This window comes from Pleurodeles waltl, chromosome 2_1 (assembly GCF_031143425.1).
Source record: "Pleurodeles waltl isolate 20211129_DDA chromosome 2_1, aPleWal1.hap1.20221129, whole genome shotgun sequence".
NCBI lineage: Eukaryota > Metazoa > Chordata > Amphibia > Caudata > Salamandridae > Pleurodeles > Pleurodeles waltl.
The window spans coordinates 45,278,870-45,300,032 of NC_090438.1; the positions used below are offsets into that span (position 1 = coordinate 45,278,870).

At 49.3% G+C, this 21,163-nt stretch overlaps 1 protein-coding gene across 10 annotated transcripts in view; it reads right to left on the reverse strand.

Annotated features, from left to right (window-relative positions):
- Positions 1–21,163, reverse strand: part of DLG3 (discs large MAGUK scaffold protein 3) — a 1,213,683-nt gene that overhangs the window by 323,746 nt on the left and 868,774 nt on the right. For 9 of the 10 annotated variants that reach the window (XM_069209533.1, XM_069209549.1, XM_069209524.1 and 6 more), the window contains one exon: positions 19,517–19,673. In XM_069209533.1, coding sequence (XP_069065634.1) covers positions 19,517–19,673 — 157 coding nt within the window. Of the gene's footprint in view, positions 1–19,516; positions 19,984–21,163 lie in introns of those variants that run through there. The other variant, XM_069209601.1, reaches the window with a different exon arrangement.

Below are 21,163 nucleotides of genomic sequence, written 5' to 3' on the forward strand. Positions count from 1 at the left end.
CCTGCTAGAAGGGTGACTCACCTATGTCACAGTTAGTGGTTTTGGGACAGGGCACCCTGAGGGGAGTGCCATGTCGACTGTCTTTTCTCCCCACTAGTACACACAAGCTGCCTGGCAGTGTGTATGTGCTGAGTGAGGGGCCCCCAGGGTGGCATAATGCATGTTGCAGCCCTTAGTAACCTTCCCTGGCCACAGTGCCCTTGGTGCCAGGGGTACCATTTACAAGGACTTAACTGTGTGCCAGGGCTGTGCCAATGGAAACAAGGTACAGTTTTAGGGAAAGAACACAGGTGCTAGGGCCTGGTTAGCAGGGTCCCAGCACACTTTCAATCAAAGCTGGCATCAAAACTAGGCAAATAGTGAGGGGGTAACCATGCCAGCAGTGGCATTTCCCTCCAGTCCTTGTATGCCAAACTTGTGAAGTCTTCTGATTAGCGTATTAGGGGAGACTTCTAAAGCCGTGGAGAGATCGAGCAGGATGAGAGCCGCTGTTTCTCCTCGTTCCAGGATAATTCAAATGTTTGGCTGGATAGTGAGGCAGGGTAATGGGTTAAAAGTTGCTTAGTTGATCCATGTCTGCTGTGTGCTCCTTGAGGATGGCATTCATTTCTGCAAGTTTCCATCCATCTGAAAAAGTGGTGGACGGGATGGAGGTAGTCATGACGTGTGTCAGGGTGGTGCTGATTGCCGATGTTCCCAGGCTGTAGGTATAGTGGAGGCATGGGTCAGTTGAGGCATGAGTGACGGGTGAATCATATAAAGTGGCAATGAATAATACAGTGCGGAATGGTAACCACTTAAGTAACCCTGAGTAATGTTATGTTGCAGGGGAATCACATACATTGACAATGAATGGCAGATGCTGCTCTATAATGTTCTGGCTGTGGCTCCAATAATCTTGCTACATCCTGCATTAGATGACATGCAGGATATCCAACAAACACACAGGATGGTATCTCTGTCCCCCATGAAGCCCTGATAGCCATTTGGCTCTAGCAAAGAAGCAGAGAAGTAACAGTGGTGACTGGGGTTATACCCAGAGCGCAACCAAAATGGCAAGTAACAAACCACCGTAAGACTCACCTGAGCTGAGGGAGGTGCACAGCAGAGGATTGGGGGGGGGGGGAGCTGTACAGCTGGTTGAGGAACTGAGGCTGGTACTGCTTCTGTTCACCTGGTGTCAGAGAACCAGGCGCGGACGCCATCCGGGAACAAAGAGGTGCACCCAACTGGGACCACGTGGAGACAGGAGAGGGAGTCACACGGCCTCAGAGTTCCCAGCTCTTCGTGCTACCACGCATTTGTTAGCCTTACAAGTTGTAAACAGGCCGGGGGTTCATCTTTACTACACCGAGTCATACACTGGTGTAACAATTGCCCCTGTGGTGAAGAGATGGGGGCCCAATCTCCAGTGGGTCCCCTCAGCACAGTACAGTATGCACAGGTTAGAGGCTCCTGACTTGGGAGTATGGGGCACCTCCATGTACTTTGCAGAGGGGCTCCCTCAAGTTTTGTTATGCCACTGGAGTTGTAGTCCTACAGTTGAATGGGGGTCTGCTTTAAAACTATCATATGAAAACCAGTCTGGTCTGTTGAGAGAGTCCTACTCACGGAATTGAGACATCCCCTTGTTGGAGAGCCTGCCACGGAGGGGTGTTAGACCAGCGATAGAAAATAGTGTTTCATGCCATGGCTTCTCTAAACCTGTAGCTTTAGCAATTCCTCATGCAACAAATGCTGAACATGGTGTTTTGGAGAGATACATTCATGCCAGAGGTTCTGACACAGCCCCTTACATGGGGTGTTAGGTGGCTGCCTTCGAGAAGACCTTAATAGCTGACAGCATATGGGACTTCTAGATGTTGTCGCTAAATGCTGACACTTTGGGGTGAGGGATACTGAAACAGCAGCCACAACAAGATTATCTTCCTAACTATTGCTGCCGTTCAAATGCAGATGTCTGCTACTAGGGACAAATCAGATCCTGCGACAAAGCAAAGGACAGTGGTTAAATACACTAAGATGCTGACTAACAAACTATTCATCCTGGAAGCGGAGATGGTGATAATGCAGATGGGCGAACCAAGCCATGAAGTACAGGCAACGATATCCCACATTCTTCAAGCTACACAAGATTCTACTGTGGCCTTGGAAACTAAAATAAGTGAAGTTAGCATTGATATGACCCTCCAGAGCCGGGACCTATACAACACAGTACAGTCCTGGAAGCTGAGTGGCAGACATTAGAAGCTGAGGACACAGTGAAGGAGCTTAAACCTTTGGTTGCACAGCTAATTTCCAGTTCATAAGAACTACCTCATCGAACAGAAGACGCAGAGAGTCCATTACACAGGAACAATTTACGGTAATGAGTTTTTGTAAGGGAGTTGAGGGCACGGACCCAGATTGTTTTCTTACCACTCAGCTCTTGATGACTATTCCTAAGGAGGAGTATCACTGTGCTTCATACTTGAACAGGTGCAAAGATCACTAGGGGCAAGACTCCCCCAGGTGACCCCGCTCAACCAATAATAGCCCAACAAAGAAACTTGAATCTTTGCGCAATCAGAACGTGAGTCAGGGTGAAATATGAACCCCACAATCTCAGGCCTCAGCCCTTTGCCTAGACAGTGACGCCCTTTTACAAGGGTCTGTATTAGCATTTTGGTTTTTCTGGATGCCCCGTTATTTCCTAGGGGGCTGTATTATTTTATTTTTCTTACACCCTGCAGTGTCGGTATTTGGACATTTAGGCCCTTTTGGGACACGCTTCCAGGATATATATATATACATACACAAATAATTATTAAATTATTATGTAATTCCCTCATCTATTTCAATATAGAATTAAATGAGGAGTTTTTTGACGCTGTAGATGCCTCGATTTATAGAGCAGTTTTTGAGGCATTAGGTCCTCTTGAGGACAGACTCTCTACCAAATTGCATGTGGGTGCGCCAAATTTACAGCCTCTGGGCTAGCTCCTTCAGTGCCACTTCTGCCCTCTAATGATCCTCAGTCAGCTTCCACTGGCCCAACTCCAGCAAAGCGTCATCGCGAAGCAGGAGTTGATGATGATTTTTTCAATCATGTTAAAATTCCATTTTATCCCTCGTTAATCCCTCTCTCTCCCCAGATCCAACTCCACTCTCCATCCCTTCAATATACTGATTCCTCTGCGGAACAAGATGATGATGATGCCAGTCCTTCCAGGCCTTGGCTTCCCTCCACTTCTCAAAATTCTCCTCACGAATCGCCATCGGATATTTCAGACATGTTAGATCTGGATGAAATTATCCATCCTAAGTGTTCTGAATGGGACCTGTCTGACAAGGTCACGAATTATGTGGCGGGTCACATCCGGAAACCGTTAGAGAAGAACTCCTGTAACTGCCTTAGAGCTGAATGCCCCCGTCCATACCTGCCTAACAAAGTTGCCATAACTCGTGAACTTGACTCCAGAATGTCCACATTCTTGAAAAAAATCATAAAAAGACCCTAAAAAAGGAATAGATAGATCATGGTGAGCATGTCAAGATAAACTCTTGGATGTTCTAGGCCCTTTAACCAAAATATTAGACATGGCTGAGGATGCTAAGACCTTGGGAGTGCTTGTCTCTCCCGATATTCTCTCAGGTTGGGCACAACGTGCTATTATTTTTTTGGGCAATGCAGACTGTACGCTCTCTACTGCGTGTCGCCGCTCTCTACTAATAAAAGTGGTTCCCAAGCTGGGAGATGCAGCTGATTCAGAGGCGGGCGCAGTGGCTCAAGGAGGATTATTTGGTGAACTCTTCATAAAAGAACTAGGAAAGTTTGTGAATACTTTCACTTCTTGGACAAGGTGCAAACGTCTATAAAGAGGGTCTTCCCCACCCGAATTTTCCAGTGGGGGGCGGTCCAGGCAGGGGCCGCTCGGTCGGCCGTGCTCAAGCACACACCTCATACAGAGGCAAGGCTCCATGCAAGGCCAATTCCAAGATCAATCCAGATTTGCCAACTTCTACCCAACAAGAGGCAGACGCTTCAGGTATGGAGGTGGCAGAGAAGCTTCAACATCCCTTTCCGGTAAGTGTTATCCCTTCTTCCCTTCTAAGAGTATGGGGCCGCTTGGCGAATTTTACCCAGGCATGGAAGTCAAGTGATGCATGGGTCTTGCAGGCAATAACAGGTTTTCAGATAGAATTTGTTGGTACTCCCAAACACGTTTCACGTCCAAGTCCCCTTGTATTTTCCTCTCAAGATACTATTCTGGTGGACCCTGAGGTTTTGGCGTTGTAGGACAAAGGAGCTATTTCTCCGATGGTGCTGCATCCTTGGGGGTTCCTCAGCAACCTGTTCCTAGAAGACAAAGCCGATGGCGGTTGATGGACAGTCATCAATTTAAGGGAACTCAACGAACGGTTGATTTATCGCCATTTCAAAATGGAAGGGATTCATCATCTTCGCGATGTCTTGTGCCCTCTAAAAGACGCTTATCTAACCGCACCCATCTTCCCATGGCACAGATGTTTTCTTCAGTTTATCTGGCGAAATCAGACATTCGAGCTCACAATCCTTCCTTTCGGTCTATCGTCGGCACCATGGTGCTTCACAAAGGTCCTCAAACCTGTTGTGGAGCATCTCAGGGTGCAGAGGATACGACTAATTGTTTATCTCAACGACATGTTACTCTTGACTCAATGTCCCAGGAAACTCTCTGTCCAACTCCAGATAACAGTCAACTTACTGCAAGACCTAGGTTTTGTTATAAACGAGTCCAATCTCTGTTAATCCCTTCACAAAGAGCAGTCTTTCTAGTTTTCACCATAGACTCAGACTCCGCCACCTTAAGTCTTCCATTTTGCAAAATGACCAAGATTCGCCACAAATTGTGACCCACTCTGACCAAAAACTTTCACTTCGTCTGATTGCCCACCTAGTGGGACTCCTCTCCTCTTCTATACAAGCAATTTTTTCTGGTCCTCTCCATTATCGGGATCTTCAATGTCTGAAGGCGACACACGTCTGCAAAGGCTTAACATACTCTCAGAAGGCTCTACTCTCAGAAGAATCAATAGAGGAAATACTTTGGTAGCTTTCACACATGGAAGCCTGGAACAGGAGAGCAATCTTCGGCTCTGCCCCAGATCTCATAATCGTGTCAGACGCCAGCAGATCAGGCTGGGACGCTCGATGTGGAGATTTTTCCACTGGGGAAATATAGTCTCCGGAGGAACAAAATTTGCATGTAAATTGTCTGGAGCTTTTAGCTGGTTCATTTGCAGTCAAGTGCTGGACCAAAGACTCAATTCAGTCATGTGTGCTCCTAAAGATGGACAATATTTTCGCGGTCCGCTATATCAACAGTCTAAGGAGCACTTGCTCCAAAGCACACTCCAATCTGGTGACCAGTTTTTGGCAATATTGCATGGATCATCAAATTTCAGTCACTGCTCACTACCTACCGGGCAGTCAAAATCAGACTGCAGACTTTTACTCCAGACATTTCAGGGACTCTAGTCTTTGGAAACTTCATCCAGAGGTGTTTTCTCATCTCCAGGATCTATGGGATCCATTTACAGTGGATCTATTTGCATCCAGGTTAGATCACCAACTTCCCATATTTTTCAGTTTGAAACCAGACCCGTTGGCGACCTCTACAGGTGCTTTCCTTCAGGATTGGAGTCAAGAGAAAGGATACCCTTTTCCTCCGTTTGCAATGATTACTCGAACGTCTGCTCAAGTACGTCGCCAACAAACAGGCATAGTATTGATTACACCAATCTCAAGTTTGGTTTCCAGTTCTTCTGGAAGTTTCTTGGGATTCTCCAATCTGACTCCCCCTGTTTCCCTCGCTTCTTCTCAATCCGGATAATATGCCACATCAGATGGTTCTGGAAGGCTCCCTATCCTTGATGGCGTGGTGGATTTCCGGGGACGATGGTTTGTCCCGGGTCTTATGCAACAAGCTCAGGAGCTAATATCAAAAGCATGGGCTCCCAGCACGTCTAAGCGTTACAGATCAGCATGAGGTCAATGGGCCCGTTGGTGTTTGCGAAGGAGTTTCAGTCCTGTGGAAGCGGATGTAGTCCATGTCCTTAATTTTCTGGCCTACCTTGCTTCAAAAGGACTGGCATATCGATCCAATAATGCTTTCAGATCAGCTATATCAGCTGGACACTGTATGGTTGATGGTTTTCCGTTAGGAGAACATAAATTAGTGTGTTGTCTCCTTCGAGGCATCAGGCTTTCCTTACCTCCTGAGCCCCGTTATTCATCCCTTTGGGATGTCAATCAAGTGCTGAAGCTGTGTTTTGTCTTGGCAACCTAATCAGTATCGCTCCAAGAAGGAACTTTCTGCCAAATTAGCCATGCTTCTTTGTCTTATATCCTGCAGAAGAGTTTCTGATGCCCGTGCCTTAGACGTTTCTAATAGAACCTTCTCCCCTTCTGGAGTCTCCTTCACAGTAAGCAGATGAACAAAAAGTAATACCAGAGTAATCTCTTACCCTGCTTTTCCAGACGTCTCAAAATTGTGTATTGTATGTTGCCCCAAAGCATACGAGGAAAGGACTTCAGAAATTCGCCCTCCTGGAGAACGACAACTTCTTATTGCACTGCGTAAGCTACATAAAGCAGTTTCCTCTTCTACTATTACTCGGTGGGTCCGTTGGGTGATGCAGGAGGCTGGTATGAGTCTTTCCCTCGTCAGTGCTCACTCCACACACGGAGCTATGGCTTCTAAGGCATTTACTTTAGGTGCTTGTCTGGAAGATATTATGAATGCAGCAGACTGGCCTTTGGACTCGACTTTCAATTTTTTTTTATTTCAAACCAGTTTTTGATATGGCTCAATTAGTTGTAAATACGGTTTGAACCAGCAAAATCCTCGCCTCCGGTCCTGACATAGAATGAAAAACTTCCTAGCTATTGAAACAGGAAGTTTCATTTCTATTAAGGACTCGGAGGCGAGGATTATCCCACCCTAACAAGAAAAAATTTTCATGTAAACTTTACAAATTTAAAGGAGCCCTCCCCGTATTTAGTACTTCCTAATTATTCATTCAGATTCATATAATCAAACAATTTTAGAATGTAATTGATTGTTTGAATTTAACCTGGTAACTCTTCCTATGAGACTTTTTCACTTAGTTCCAAATATCTATTTTTCAAAATTATCCTTTCTTCGTAGGAACTGAAACAAGACGCTTAACTATGGATCACGGCCTAACTCGCACGACGAAAGAGGAAACGTGGAAACAGACAATGGACTATGTTATGAACTGCCTGTTCCTGATTGGTTTTAACTACATGTTTTGATTGGTTGTTTAATGTACTCTGATTCCCAAACGGTCATGAAAATAGTAGTTTCTTTACTTAATGTTTGGCTGCTATTTAATAAAGTGGAGAAAGAAGGCATAATCCTTTCCTCCGAGTCTTTAATAGAAGTGAAACTTTCCATTACGATGGCTAGGTCATTTTTCATTATTGGGTTTCGGGTCATGATGTGAACAGCAACAAAAACTACATCACATGGAAGAGCGATCCAAGTGGTGTATCCTTCATGATATGTTAACCCTGAATGGTTGTTTTCTGCTGAATATGTTGTGAATCGCGAGCCACAGGCTTTACTTTATTATTCGTTGGACAGTTCATTTTGATGTAGAAATGTTTTTCTTTATTTGGGGTACTCTAAGTGACGTAGATACTTAATCAAGCAAAGTATAGGGTGGGTTGATGGGGATGTTTATCAGTGCTTCAAGTTCACTTGACAAAGACTTTGTAGATCTACTCTTAAAACACATGACAACTGAAGACATATGCATCATCAAAACACACAAACGACACCGACGAGCCACTAAAATGCCTCCGATTGAACGTTAATGGCCTCTTGAATAAAATCAAAAAGGGGAGAAAGCCTTAGGAAAGCTAAGCATTACAGAGTTGATATCTTGCTACTTCCACAAACCCATCTGATGGGTAATGAATGTATATGTCTCCAAAGGTACGAGACCACTAAAGCGTCTCACGCTGCTTTTGATGGAATCTCCAGAGGTGGCAACTTTGATTAACAATCACATACCGCTAATCATTGATCAGGCCGAGATAAACCGGGGAGATACGTTTCAGTGACAGGTTCATTACAAGGCTCCCTTATCATGATTCTTTCCTTTTATGCACCACCTCTACTCCCTCAGAACAATAATACCTATTCACCATCCAAACTCACGATTATAGGAGGAGACTTCAACAGTGCCGTGGACATTGAGCCCTCATTGGTGGCCACTGTAATGTTCCTTGGTGTCCTTCACGGCAGCAATTGACTAAGTGACATTTGGGCCATTATCATAGCTCTGCATGAGGATACCCTTCCTTCTCAGAGGCTCATAAATCCTGATCCCGCATCAACGGATTTTTTGTCCCTCTATGTACCTTTGTCAGCTAAAAAACAAATGTATTCATGTATGTGGGCTTTCAGACCTTGCACACCTAGAGATCCACTACAATGTGATAAAGGTCTTCCCATCCTTGAGGCGGAGTGCTTGATCACATGGAATAATGCCAGGTGACAAAGGGAATCCCATAAGGACACTGAATTATACCATGTGGCAGAGGAATCACATACAATGACACTGAATAATGCCAGGTGACAGAGGGAATCGCATACGACACTAAATAATGCCAGATGGCAGAAGGAATATCATACAATGACACTGAATAATGCCAGGAGGTGGATGGAATCACATACAGTGACGTTGAGTAATGCCAGGTGGCAGAGGGAATCACATACAGTGACAATGAATAATGCCAGGTGGCAGAGGGAATCACATACGACACTGAATAATGCCAGGTGGCAGGAGAATCACATACAATGACACTGAATAATGCCAGGTGACAGGGGGAAATCACATACAGTGACACTGAATAATGCCAGGTGGCAGAGGGAATCACATACAATGACACTGAATAATGCCAGGTGGCAGAGGGAATCACATACAATGATACTCCATAATGCCAGGCAACAGAGGTAATCACATACAATGACACTGAATAATGCTAGGTGGCAGAGGGAATCACATACAATGATACTGAATAATGCCAGGCAACAGAGGGAATCACATACAACACTGAATAATGCCAGGTGGCAGAGGGAATCACATACAACACTGAATAATGCCAGGTGGCAGAGGGAATCACATACAATGACACTGAAAAATGGCAGATGACGGAGGGAATCACATACAATGACACTGAATAATGCCAGATGGCGGAGGGAATCACATACAATGACATTGAATAATGCCAGGAGGTGGATGGAATCACATACAGTGACACTGAATAATGCCCGGTGGCAGAGGGATTCACAGACAGTGACGCTGAGTAATGTCAGGCGGCTGAGGAATTACATGCAATCACACTGAATAATGCCAGGTGGCAGGGGAATTACATACAATAACAATGAATAATGCCAAGTGGCAGAGGGAATCCCACATAATGAATGACACTGAATCATGCCAGGAGGTGGAGGGAATCACACACAATGACACTGAATAACGCCAGGAGATAGGGGACCTCATATACTGACACTGAATAATGCCAGATGGCGGAGGGAAACACATACAATGACACTGAATGATGCCAGGTGGCAGAGGGAAACACATACAATGACACTGAATGATGCCAGGTGGCAGAGGGAAACACATACAATGACACTGAATAATGCCAGGCAACAGAGGGAATCGCATACAATGACACTGAATAATGCCAGGTGGTAGCGGGAATCACATACAATGACACTGAATAATGCCAGGTGACAAGGGATCACATACAATTACACTAAATAATGCCAGGTGACAGAGGGAATCACATACGACACTGAATAATGCCAAGAATCAGTGACTCACATACACTGATACTGAATAATGTCAGGGGAATCATACAGTGACACTGAATAATGCCAGGCAACAGAGGGAATCACATACAATGCCACTGAATAATGCCAGGTGGCAGAGGGAATCACATACAGTGACGCTGAGTAATGCCAGGTGGCAGAGGGAATCACATACAGTGACGCTGAGTAATGCCATGTGGCAGAGGGAATCACATACAGTGACGCTGAGTAATGCCAGGTGGCAGAGGGAATAACTTGCAATCACACTGAATAATGCAAGTTGGCAGGAGGGAGTCACATATACGGACACTGAATAATGCCAGGTGACAGGGGATCACAGACAATTGCACTGAATAATGCTATGTGTGCAGAGGGAATCACATACAGTGACACTGAATAATGCCAGATGGCGGAGGGAAACACATATAATAACACTGAATAATGCCAGGTGGCAGAGGGATTCACAGACAGTGACGCTAAGGAATGTAAGGTGGCTGAGGAATCACATGCAATAACACTGAATAATGCCAGGTGGCAGGGGTATTACATACAATAACACTGAATAATGCCAGGTGGCAGGGAAATTACATACAATAAGACTGAATAATGCCAGGTGGCAGAGGGAATCACACATAATGAATGACACTGAATAATGCCAGGAGGTGGAGGGAATCACTCACAATGACACTGAATAACGCCAGGAGACAGGGGACCTCATATACTGACACTGAATAATGCCAGATGGTGGAGGGACTCTTATACAATAACACTGAATAATGGCAGGTGACAGAGGGAATCACATACAATGTCATTGAATAATGCCAGGTGACAGGGGATCTCATACAATGACAATGAATTATGCCAGGTGACAGGGGATCTCCTACAATGACACTGAATAATGCCCCCCAGTGACAGAGGGAATCACATACAGTGACACTGAATAATGCCAGGTGAGTAATCACATAGGACACTCAATGTCGCCAGGGAATCACATGCAATCGCATGGATTAAGACAGAGTGCCATGACCTAATTTCCACACAAACAGCCTAACGTTGCCTCACACCTCCCTGGGCGGTCTGACATCACCTCACCTGTTCACACCTTAATTGTACCTTTCTGGAGAGAGTAAACGTGTCGGCTGCTGGTGACAGGCGTGTCTGGGGCTCTGGTAAGAAGGGCGGAGAGCGATGCACAGAGACCTCAAACTCTGAGCTGGCGGGAGAAGGTATGAGTGAAACCGCCCGAGGTGCAGAACCAGAGAGCTGAAGAGCTGGGGCTGCGTGGGTGGAGAGGCAGGGGGTGCAGGCCCTGGCAGGGCTCCAGCCAGGAGCCCCCTCACCCCCAAGCCACCTAGCACCTACTTACACGTCACGCCTGCCTCCACCAAAGCACCCTCTTAATCCAAGATCTGAGGAGTGACGTACAACCGGTTAGTGGCTTAGGACTGAGGTAAAACCCACCACTCCCTGGTATCAGAGGTGAGGTCATATACAGGGAGTGCAGAATTATTAGGCAAATGAGTATTTTGACCACATCATCCTCTTTATGCATGTTGTCTTACTCCAAGCTGTATAGGCTCGAAAGCCTACTACCAATTAAGCATATTAGGTGATGTGCATCTCTGTAATGAGAAGGGGTGTGGTCTAATGACATCAACACCCTATATCAGGTGTGCATAATTATTAGGCAACTTCCTTTCCTTTGGCAAAATGGGTCAAAAGAAGGACTTGACAGGCTCAGAAAAGTCAAAAATAGTGAGATATCTTGCAGAGGGATGCAGCACTCTTAAAATTGCAAAGCTTCTGAAGCGTGATCATCGAACAATCAAGCGTTTCATTCAAAATAGTCAACAGGGTCGCAAGAAGCGTGTGGAAAAACCAAGGCGCAAATTAACTGCCCATGAACTGAGAAAAGTCAAGCGTGCAGCTGCCACGATGCCACTTGCCACCAGTTTGGCCATATTTCAGAGCTGCAACATCACTGGAGTGCCCAAAAGCACAAGGTGTGCAATACTCAGAGACATGGCCAAGGTAAGAAAGGCTGAAAGACGACCACCACTGAACAAGACACACAAGCTGAAACGTCAAAACTGGGCCAAGAAATATCTCAAGACTGATTTTCCTAAGGTTTTATGGACTGATGAAATGAGAGTGAGTCTTGATGGGCCAGATGAATGGGCCCGTGGCTGGATTGGTAAAGGGCAGAGAGCTCCAGTCCGACTCAGACGCCAGCAGGGTGGAGGTGGAGTACTGGTTTGGGCTGGTATCATCAAAGATGAGCTTGTGGGGCCTTTTCGGGTTGAGGATGGAGTCAAGCTCAACTCCCAGTCCTACTGCCAGTTCCTGGAAGACACCTTCTTCAAGCAGTGGTACAGGAAGAAGTCTGCATCCTTCAAGAAAAACATGATTTTCATGCAGGACAATGCTCCATCACACGCGTCCAAGTACTCCACAGCGTGGCTGGCAAGAAAGGGTATAAAAGAAGGAAATCTAATGACATGGCCTCCTTGTTCACCTGATCTGAACCCCATTGAGAACCTGTGGTCCATCATCAAATGTGAGATTTACAAGGAGGGAAAACAGTACACCTCTCTGAACAGTGTCTGGGAGGCTGTGGTTGCTGCTGCACGCAATGTTGATGGTGAACAGATCAAAACACTGACAGAATCCATGGATGGCAGGCTTTTGAGTGTCCTTGCAAAGAAAGGTGGCTATATTGGTCACTGATTTGTTTTTGTTTTGTTTTTGAATGTCAGAAATGTATATTTGTGAATGTTGAGATGTTATATTGGTTTCACTGGTAATAATAAATAATTGAAATGGGTATATATTTTTTTTTGTTAAGTTGCCTAATAATTATGCACAGTAATAGTCACCTGCACACACAGATATCCCCCTAACATAGCTAAAACTAAAAACAAACTAAAAACTACTTCCAAAAATGTCAGCTTTGATATTAATGAGTTTTTTGGGTTCATTGAGAACATGGTTGTTGTTCAATAATAAAATTAATCCTCAAAAATACAACTTGCCTAATAATTCTGCACTCCCTGTATGTCACTGGTTAGAAGGGAGTGACGTAAACCCTGTTTTACATCTAGGCACCAGAGGTCGTTGCAGGTCTGTCTCAGAGCGGTGCTGTTTTACATCTGGGCACCAGAGGGCGCTGCAGGTCTGTCTCAGAGCGGTGCTGTTTTACATCCGGGCACCAGAGGGCGCTGCAGGTCTGTCTCAGAGCGGTGCTGTTTTACATCTGGGCAGCAGAGGTCGTTGCAGGTCTGTCTCAGAGCGGTGCTGTTTTACATCCGGGCACCAGAGGGCGCTGCAGGTCTGTCTCAGAGCGGTGCTGTTTTACATCTGGGCAGCAGAGGTCGTTGCAGGTCTGTCTCAGAGCGGTGCTGTTTTACATCTAGGCACCAGAGGTCGTTGCAGGTCTGTCTCAGAGCGGTGCTGTTTTACATCTGGGCAGCAGAGGTCGTTGCAGGTCTGTCTCAGAGCGGTGCTGTTTTACATCTGGGCAGCAGAGGTCGTTGCAGGTCTGTCTCAGAGCTGTGCTGTTTTACATCTGGGCACCAGCGGGCGCTACAGGTCTGTCTCACAGCGGTGCTGTTTTACATCTGGGCAGCAGAGGTCGTTGCAGGTCTGTCTAAGAGCGGTGCTGTTTTACATCCGGGCACCAGAGGGCGCTGCAGGTCTGTCTCAGAGCGTGCTGTTTTACATCTGGGCAGCAGAGGTCGCTGCAGGTCTCTCTCAGAGCGGTGCCATTTTACATCTGGGCAGCAGGGGGGCGCTGCAGGTCAGGGCTGACGTACAACTAGAGCTCAGTTTTACCTTATGCAGAGGGTGCATAGCATTTCGGGAATGAGGTACAACAGGAAAGCACTTATGTTCAGGAGTGCTAGAATTATGCAACTGTACAACGTTTCCCCTATAATTATAGATCAGCTGTAGTTATAATCCATCATTTGATGCATAATTTGCAGGTATTAACAAAAAGTGTTTTGTTTCTTCCTGAAAAAAATCACCTTTCAGTGACTGGCTGCTGTATTTAGGTGTTCACCTGATACTTATGTAGCAAAACCTTTACCCAAGGAACGTTACCGTGTGGAAAGGACCACAAAATGGACGCAATACGTCCACAAAATGTGCGGCTTTGCACCGCATTACTTGGCTTTCCTTGATGCAACATGTAATCTCCTCTACATGTGGACGCCGGCACACGCTTCGCAAACTTCAGAAGATCTTCAGATGGATCCCAGCAGACTGCCACAGGACAGTCACCCTCGCCTTAGTCACAAGCAAGCTCGACTACGGCAACGCCCTCTACGCCGGCACCTCGACTAAAATCATCAAAAAATTACAACTCATCCAGAACGCCGCCACCAGACTCATCCTGGACCTCCCACGCCGAGAACACACCTCCAACACCTGAGGACCCTCGACTGGCTCCCGGTCGAGAAGTGAATCACCTTCAAGCTACTCACCGTCACGTACAAGGCCATACACAACGCAGGACCAGGCTACCTGAACCACCGCGTCTCCTTCCAGCCTCCGCCAGAGCCCTCCGCTCCGCCCAGATGGTCCTGGCCACCATCTCTCACATTCGTAAAAACAACCGCCAGAGGACGATCCTTCATCTACATCGCAGCAAAGAGCTGGAACAACCTCCCCCATTTCCAAGTAGGTGGACGTGTCATACGAATTCCTTTCATCACCCTACAAACCAAAGGACTCTTACCAATGGATACTCCCGGAATAAGAACATGACCTGCAGCAACAGCCGATCTGTAGCAATTAACTGTTCTGTAAGACCTACCCTTATCAAGCAGTTCTGCTAAACAATGTGCTACTTGAACATCATCTGCCTCCACGGGATCCAAACTCCTTTGTAAGCACCAACGAGACCACTTTTTCCCAATACCTCTATATCTCTAGCCTGGATCAGAAACCTGCACTTAAGCAGCGCCCTGAAGCCCACAACACGCCTCACAAGGAGTTACAGACACACACCTGTGGCCCCTGAACCCCACCCGCGCCTTCAGCAGTGGTCCCGTGCCTTCCCCTTGCCTTCTTCCTAATATGTTTGTTTAATGAAGACAAGTCTCTCAGCGCCAAAATACCAGTTCGGAGTGCGAGTGATAAATATGTTCATTCATCTTCCTAAAAACATAGGCCGAGGTGCGCACCTCCCTTTTACACGTTCCAAAGTTGCTCCTATATCGAGATCGTAACACATGTACATTTTAACATGAATTTGTATACAGGCCTGCGCCTTGCCCCTGGAATTATCAGAATGTTAATGTTACTCAATTTACGAGCTTTCCGAGAGTAGAAGGCGGACTTGTTGTTGCCAGGACTCGAACTTGCCCTAAACTGTTCAATTCACTGAGCCGCCCCTGCGGCAGGCTGACAGACAGCGGAGGGCAGTAAAACAAACTTTTGCACTACAATCCGTGTTCACCCGGTTTGCTTCTAACATCGGAATTGAAAACACGCATCAATGAATATATAGTGTCACACGTGGGTAAAAAGTCGAGAGCCTCTCGCCGAAAATGAAACCTCTATCTGCCTCCAAGCAGCTGCAAAGGTTTAAGAGCCGGCAGACGTCGTACCCTGATGATGTAAAGAGTAGTGGGGGGGAGAGGGGGGGAAGAGGGGCGACCACACGCACTGGCTTCAGCGCTGAACCTTTCAGCTACACATCACTGATGACAGGTAAACATCTCTAATTAGTTAAATGTACACAAAACTACAACACCCAGGGTGCACTAGGCTATTCCACCAAAGTCAAGGGTGTTACCCCAGTGTGAAGTCTGTGGTACCCCATCTCCAGAAGACTAAACAAAGGTGCCAATTTATGATGCCTCATAATGAACCTCATGAAACAGCTTGGGAGCAGGTTCCAGGGCAGACGGTGCTGTTTCAGGCCAGGACCAGCAGAGGGCGCTGCAGGTCAGGAATGCGGTACAGTGACTGGCGATTGTTAGACAGGACTCTGTGGCAGCAGGAAGACGTGGATCAGGAATGCAGCAGACTGCCAGGGAGGTCAAGGTTCAGGTGTAGTCAGCAGCTGCCTCGACACAGTACTCGAGGCACTAGACTCCCCCTAAAACCTCCCTGGACCTAAAGTGCAGCGTTAAATAAATACACTAAAATAGACAAGCCTCTCTATTGGCACTGGGCATCTCTGGTGGTATCACTGCCGGGGGGAGGGGTCTTGTTGTTGGAATGAGGGGGCATAGATATTTTGGACAGCTGCTGCGATTTGAAAACAGTGGGGCCGGCAGAGTTTGTACAAGTCATCTTTTCAGTGTCAGCGCTGAAAATGAAAAAAAAAATACTCCTTGAAGCCATACTTCGGGGGTGAAGGTGAGACAGAGTGAAGAGGGCGGAGACACCTGGGGAAAAGCTCGAAAAACAGCCTGACAGCCAATGTGTACATTTATTTATTTTTTTAATCTACCGGAAGGAAGCTGGTAACAAGGACACGTGACAGCAAATGTGTTCTAGCTCATGGAATCAGTCACAAAGAGGTGGAATTTTAATATACATTTACGGGGTTCAGACTCCTGCTGCTGAGATCTTTGTGTGCCCAGCAATCTGGAGGGGGTTATGTTAGCGGTAAAATAACTGTGGTGCTTAATGCGGGTCTGGGAGACTTCTGTGTTTTGTCCAATTGAGGTTTTGACTCGTACAGTAGCGCAGAGGGTCAATGCGCCTGATGCAAAGTACCCCGTGTTACAAGCAGATCGGAGATTTGTGGTTTACGCAGGTAAGTAAGTGAACTACTGCTTTTAACACGGAGATATTTAGTTACTTCCCGTTCATAAGTTGCAAACCTTCTAATATAGCACACTGATCTATTTCCTGGCATCGAGGAGCTACATGCAAACTGTACGTTGTGGGTTTGGAACCTTATTGCTCTTTTCTCAAATTCTTCTTATTGTAAGATTGAATGAAGCGCCGCTGTGGGAAGTAACAAACTCTCCTTGGTGCAGACAATCACCGCGTTACCCTGTACATCCTGACCTGGCGTCTCTCGGCGCTTCACTCACTCAGTGACTGCACGTCTCCTACCCAACCCTCGTGCTCTTAAATAACACTTTCTGTACACCGATGTAAACACTTGTATGAGTTACTCTTTCTGTGTGTGGTAAAGCGCCCCAGCCCCCTACACTGGAATAAGTGAAAGGGCTAAATCACAAACAAGTATTTGGTGCCATTTAAATCATTATTTGTGCAGGCAGATCTCCTACACAGGGATTAAACACATTCAAAACCCTTCCTCCAAGTCAAAGCTTCGATTAAGTACTTCTGAAGTGATAACAAGCTGTGGACCTTTCCTCCTTCCACTGCACTGCGGTTTAGGTGGAGGTCTCTGGTGGCGTCAGACGGGGTGGCACTTGAATAAAAGAAATCAATCAGTCGCATTTATAAAGCGCGCTACTCACCCGTAAGGGTCTCAAGGTGCTGGGGGGGGGGGGGGAGGGGGGGGGGGGCGGGCGGGGTCAATGCTCGAAGAGCCAGGTCTTGAGCTGCCTTCTGAAGTGAAGGTGGTCTTGTATGGCGCGAAGGTGGCTGGGAAGGGAGTTCCAGGTCTTCGCTGCTAGGTAGGAGAAGTGGCTTTGCGAATGCGGGGTACGGCTGCCAGGGCTTGTCCGGTCGAGCGTAGGGTGCGAGGAGGAGTGTAGAAGGAGACGCAGTGGTTGATGAGTTCTGGTCCGCGGTTGTGCAGGGCTTTGTGTGCGTGGGTGAGGAGTCTGAAGGTTATCCTCTTGTTGACTGGGAGCCAGTGGAGTTTCTTCGGGTGACCGGAGATGTGGTGGTGGCGGGGTATGTTCAGGATGAGTCGTGCGGCAGCGTTCTGGATTCGTTGAAGTTTCCTCTGCAGCTTGATGGTGATGCCGGCGTACAGGGCGTAGAAGGGCTGGTGGCCCTTTAAATCAGGCATTTGTTTGGTCCCAGCTGGAAGTGAATGGAAGAGCGCCCCCTCGCTGCCTGAGGTTGCTGCGCACAGCAGGAGGGCCCTGCTGAATGAGGCCTGCGACAGCTTCTCTGAGTCAGAAATAGCTGTTCCCGGGGTGATACAGCCGCTGAAAACGGAATCACATACATAACACCTCTACAGCAGGAGGGCCAGTTTAGGGCCAGTTTAGGGCCAGGAGGGCCGAGGATACCCAAGACATCAATGGCTGATCAGTGAATGTAAATCAGACCCATCCATATACATTGTATCTATATGTGTCTTATGTGCACAGCCTGACATATGGTCAGAGCTCCTGGGTTACGCTGGACACCCCTGAAATATATGATGCGCTCTACCTGAATCAGTATGAGGCGAATCAGGCGGGGGCATCCTATGGGCTCAAGACAAGGAGTCTTTGATGTGAGTGGGCACAAGGAGGTGGTACTGGCGGGCGGGATCTGCTCCCCTGTGCATACACTGGACACTTCATGCATCGGAGGACACACTCTGGGGCAGTCTGAGGGGGCTCAGCCTGTGGCCAATGGCCAGGCGGTGATCCTCACTGCAGGATCTAGTCCCCGGGACCTAGGGTGGACACCCCCGCCCTGGATATGTGCTCTGTCTGAGGGGGCTCAGGCTCTGGACATGAAGTCTTTACAGGGATCCGGGGCAAGAGGCGATATTCAGCCAGGATCCGGTCCCCGGGACATGCATTGGAGACCCCTGCACTGGAGAATGCTCTCTATGTGGGGTGACTCAGGCTATGCACATGGACACTTTAGGGGAGCAGGGATGAGGAGGTTCTATTCCCCTAGACATACGTGGGACACCCCTGCATCAGAGGGGGTGCTCTGTCTGAAGGGAGTGGGACTGTGCATCTCAGTCTTCAGGGTGAGGGGGTACCAGGCGGGGTACTCGCTAATAGGACCTTGGCTGAATGCCCCCCCCCCCCCCCCCCCCCCCCTGAGCTGCGCCCTGCCGGAGGGGACTCGAGTTAAACATGAATCTTTGGTGGGAGCAGGGACAAGGGGTTGGTACCTTCTGGCAGGATCCGGTCCCTGGACCCAGGTTGGACCCCCTCCCCTCTGAAGTGACTCGGACTCTGGAGATGAAGCCCTGAGGGTGGGCAGAGAGCACGGGGTGGTCCTCGCCGACAGGAGCCGCCCCTGCATCTGAGGGTGTGCTGGGTGATGTGAGTCAGGTTGGGGACATGAAGTTTAGGGGTACAGACAAACGCCAGCTGAGATCACCGACAGAATCCGGCCCCTGCACCCACGGTGGACACCCCCCCAGCTGAGGATGTGCTGTGTGGTGTGATTCAGGTTGGGGACATGAAGTTTAGGGGTACAGACACACTCCAGCTGAGATCACCGACAGAATCCGGCCCCTGCACCCACGGTGGACACCCCCCCCCCGCCAGCTGAGGATGTGCTGTGTGGTGTGATTCAGGTTGGGGACATGAAGTTTAGGGGTACAGACACACTCCAGCTGAGATCACCGACAGAATCCGGCCCCTGCACCCACGGTGGACACTCCCCCCCCCCAGCTGAGGATGTGCTGTGTGGTGTGATTCAGGTTGGGGACATGAAGTTTAGGGGTACAGACACACTCAGTGATCCTGGCTGGGGACATAAAGTCTTCAGGGACGGACAGACAGACAGACGCCAGCTGTACTCACCGACAGGATGCGGTCCCCCCGCCGCAGCTCCCCGCTCAGGTCGGCCGGGCCCCCCGCCAGGATGAAGGAGACGAAGATGCCCTCGCCGTCCTCGCCGCCCACGATGTTGAAGCCCAGGCCGGTGGAGCCCTTGTGCAGGATCACCTTTCGGGGTTCCCTGGAGATGCGACGAAAAGACATGTCAGAAGAGGGGTCCGGGGCCGGAGCGGTGCGCGCGGTGTCTGGGCCCGAGCCGGGGCCGTGCCGGAACGCTGCGCCGGGTTGTGCTGTGCCGGGCAGTGCTGTGCCGAGCTGTGCGCGCGGTGTCTGGAGGTGTCAGGAATCGAGCCGGGGCCGGGCCGGAACGCTGCGCCGGCGCAGGTGGAGTCTGGCCGGCACGCCTGCCTGCCTGCCTGCTCGGGGTTCCGGTACCACCCCGGCTCCCCGAGGCCCGCAGTCGCTCGGCCTGTTCGGCAGGTGCTGGCGAAAGCCACCCCGGAGGAGGCAGCACAGGTGAGTCACCTGGGCACCTGGGCCAGGGTGGCACCGGCTCACCCAGGGGCGCAGAGGAAAGTGAAACTACCCTCTGGTTTCAAGGAGCCCCGGAGGCGCGCGCACGCACACACCTGGGAGCGCGCGCACACACACCTGGGCCAGGGTGGCACCAGCTCACCCAGGGGCGCAGAGGAAAGTGATACTACCCAGTGGTTTCAAGGAGCCCCGTGGCTGGAAGCGCGCGCACACACCTACACCTGGGGGCGAGCACACACCTACACCTGGGCGCGAGCACACACACACACACACACACACCTGGGCCAGGGTGGCACCAGCTCACCCAGGGACGCAGAGGAAAGTTCCAAGGAGCCCCGGAGGCGCGCGTGCGCACACACACACACCTGGAAGCGCGCGCACGCACACACCTGGAAGCGCGCGCACACACACACCTGGGAGCGCGCGCACACACACACCTGGGCAAGGGTGGCACCAGCTCACCCAGGGGCGCAGAGGAAAGTTCCAAGGAGCCACGGAGGCGCGTGTGCGCACACACACACACACACACCTGGAAGCGCGCGCGCACACACACATAGCCGCGCACACACACTCCTGGGCCAAGGTGGCACCGACTCACCCAGGGACGCAAAGTAAAGTTTCGAAGAGCCCAGGAAGCGCGCGCGCACACACCTGGACCAGGGTGGCACCAGCTCAGCCAGGGGCGCAGAGGAAAGTGAAACTACCCAGTGGTTTCAAGGAGCCCCGGAGGCGCGCGCGCGCACACACACACACACACACACACACACACCTGGCCGTGCGCACACACACCTAGGCACACACACACACACCTGGGCCAGGGTGGCACCGGGTCACCCAGGGGCGCAGAGGAAAGTGAAACTACCCAGTGGTTTCAAGGAGCCCCGGAGGCGCGCGCACGCACAAACCTGGGCGCGCGCACACACACACACCTGGGCCAGGGTGGCACCGGCTCACCCAGGGGCGCAGAGGAAAGTTTCAAGGAGCCCCAGAGGCGCGCGCGCGCACACACACACACCTGGGCCAGGGCGGCACCGGCTCACCCAGGGGCGCAGAGGAAAGTGAAACTACCCTCTGGTTTCAAGGAGCCCCGGAGGCGCGCGCTCGCACACACACACACATACACACACACACCTGACC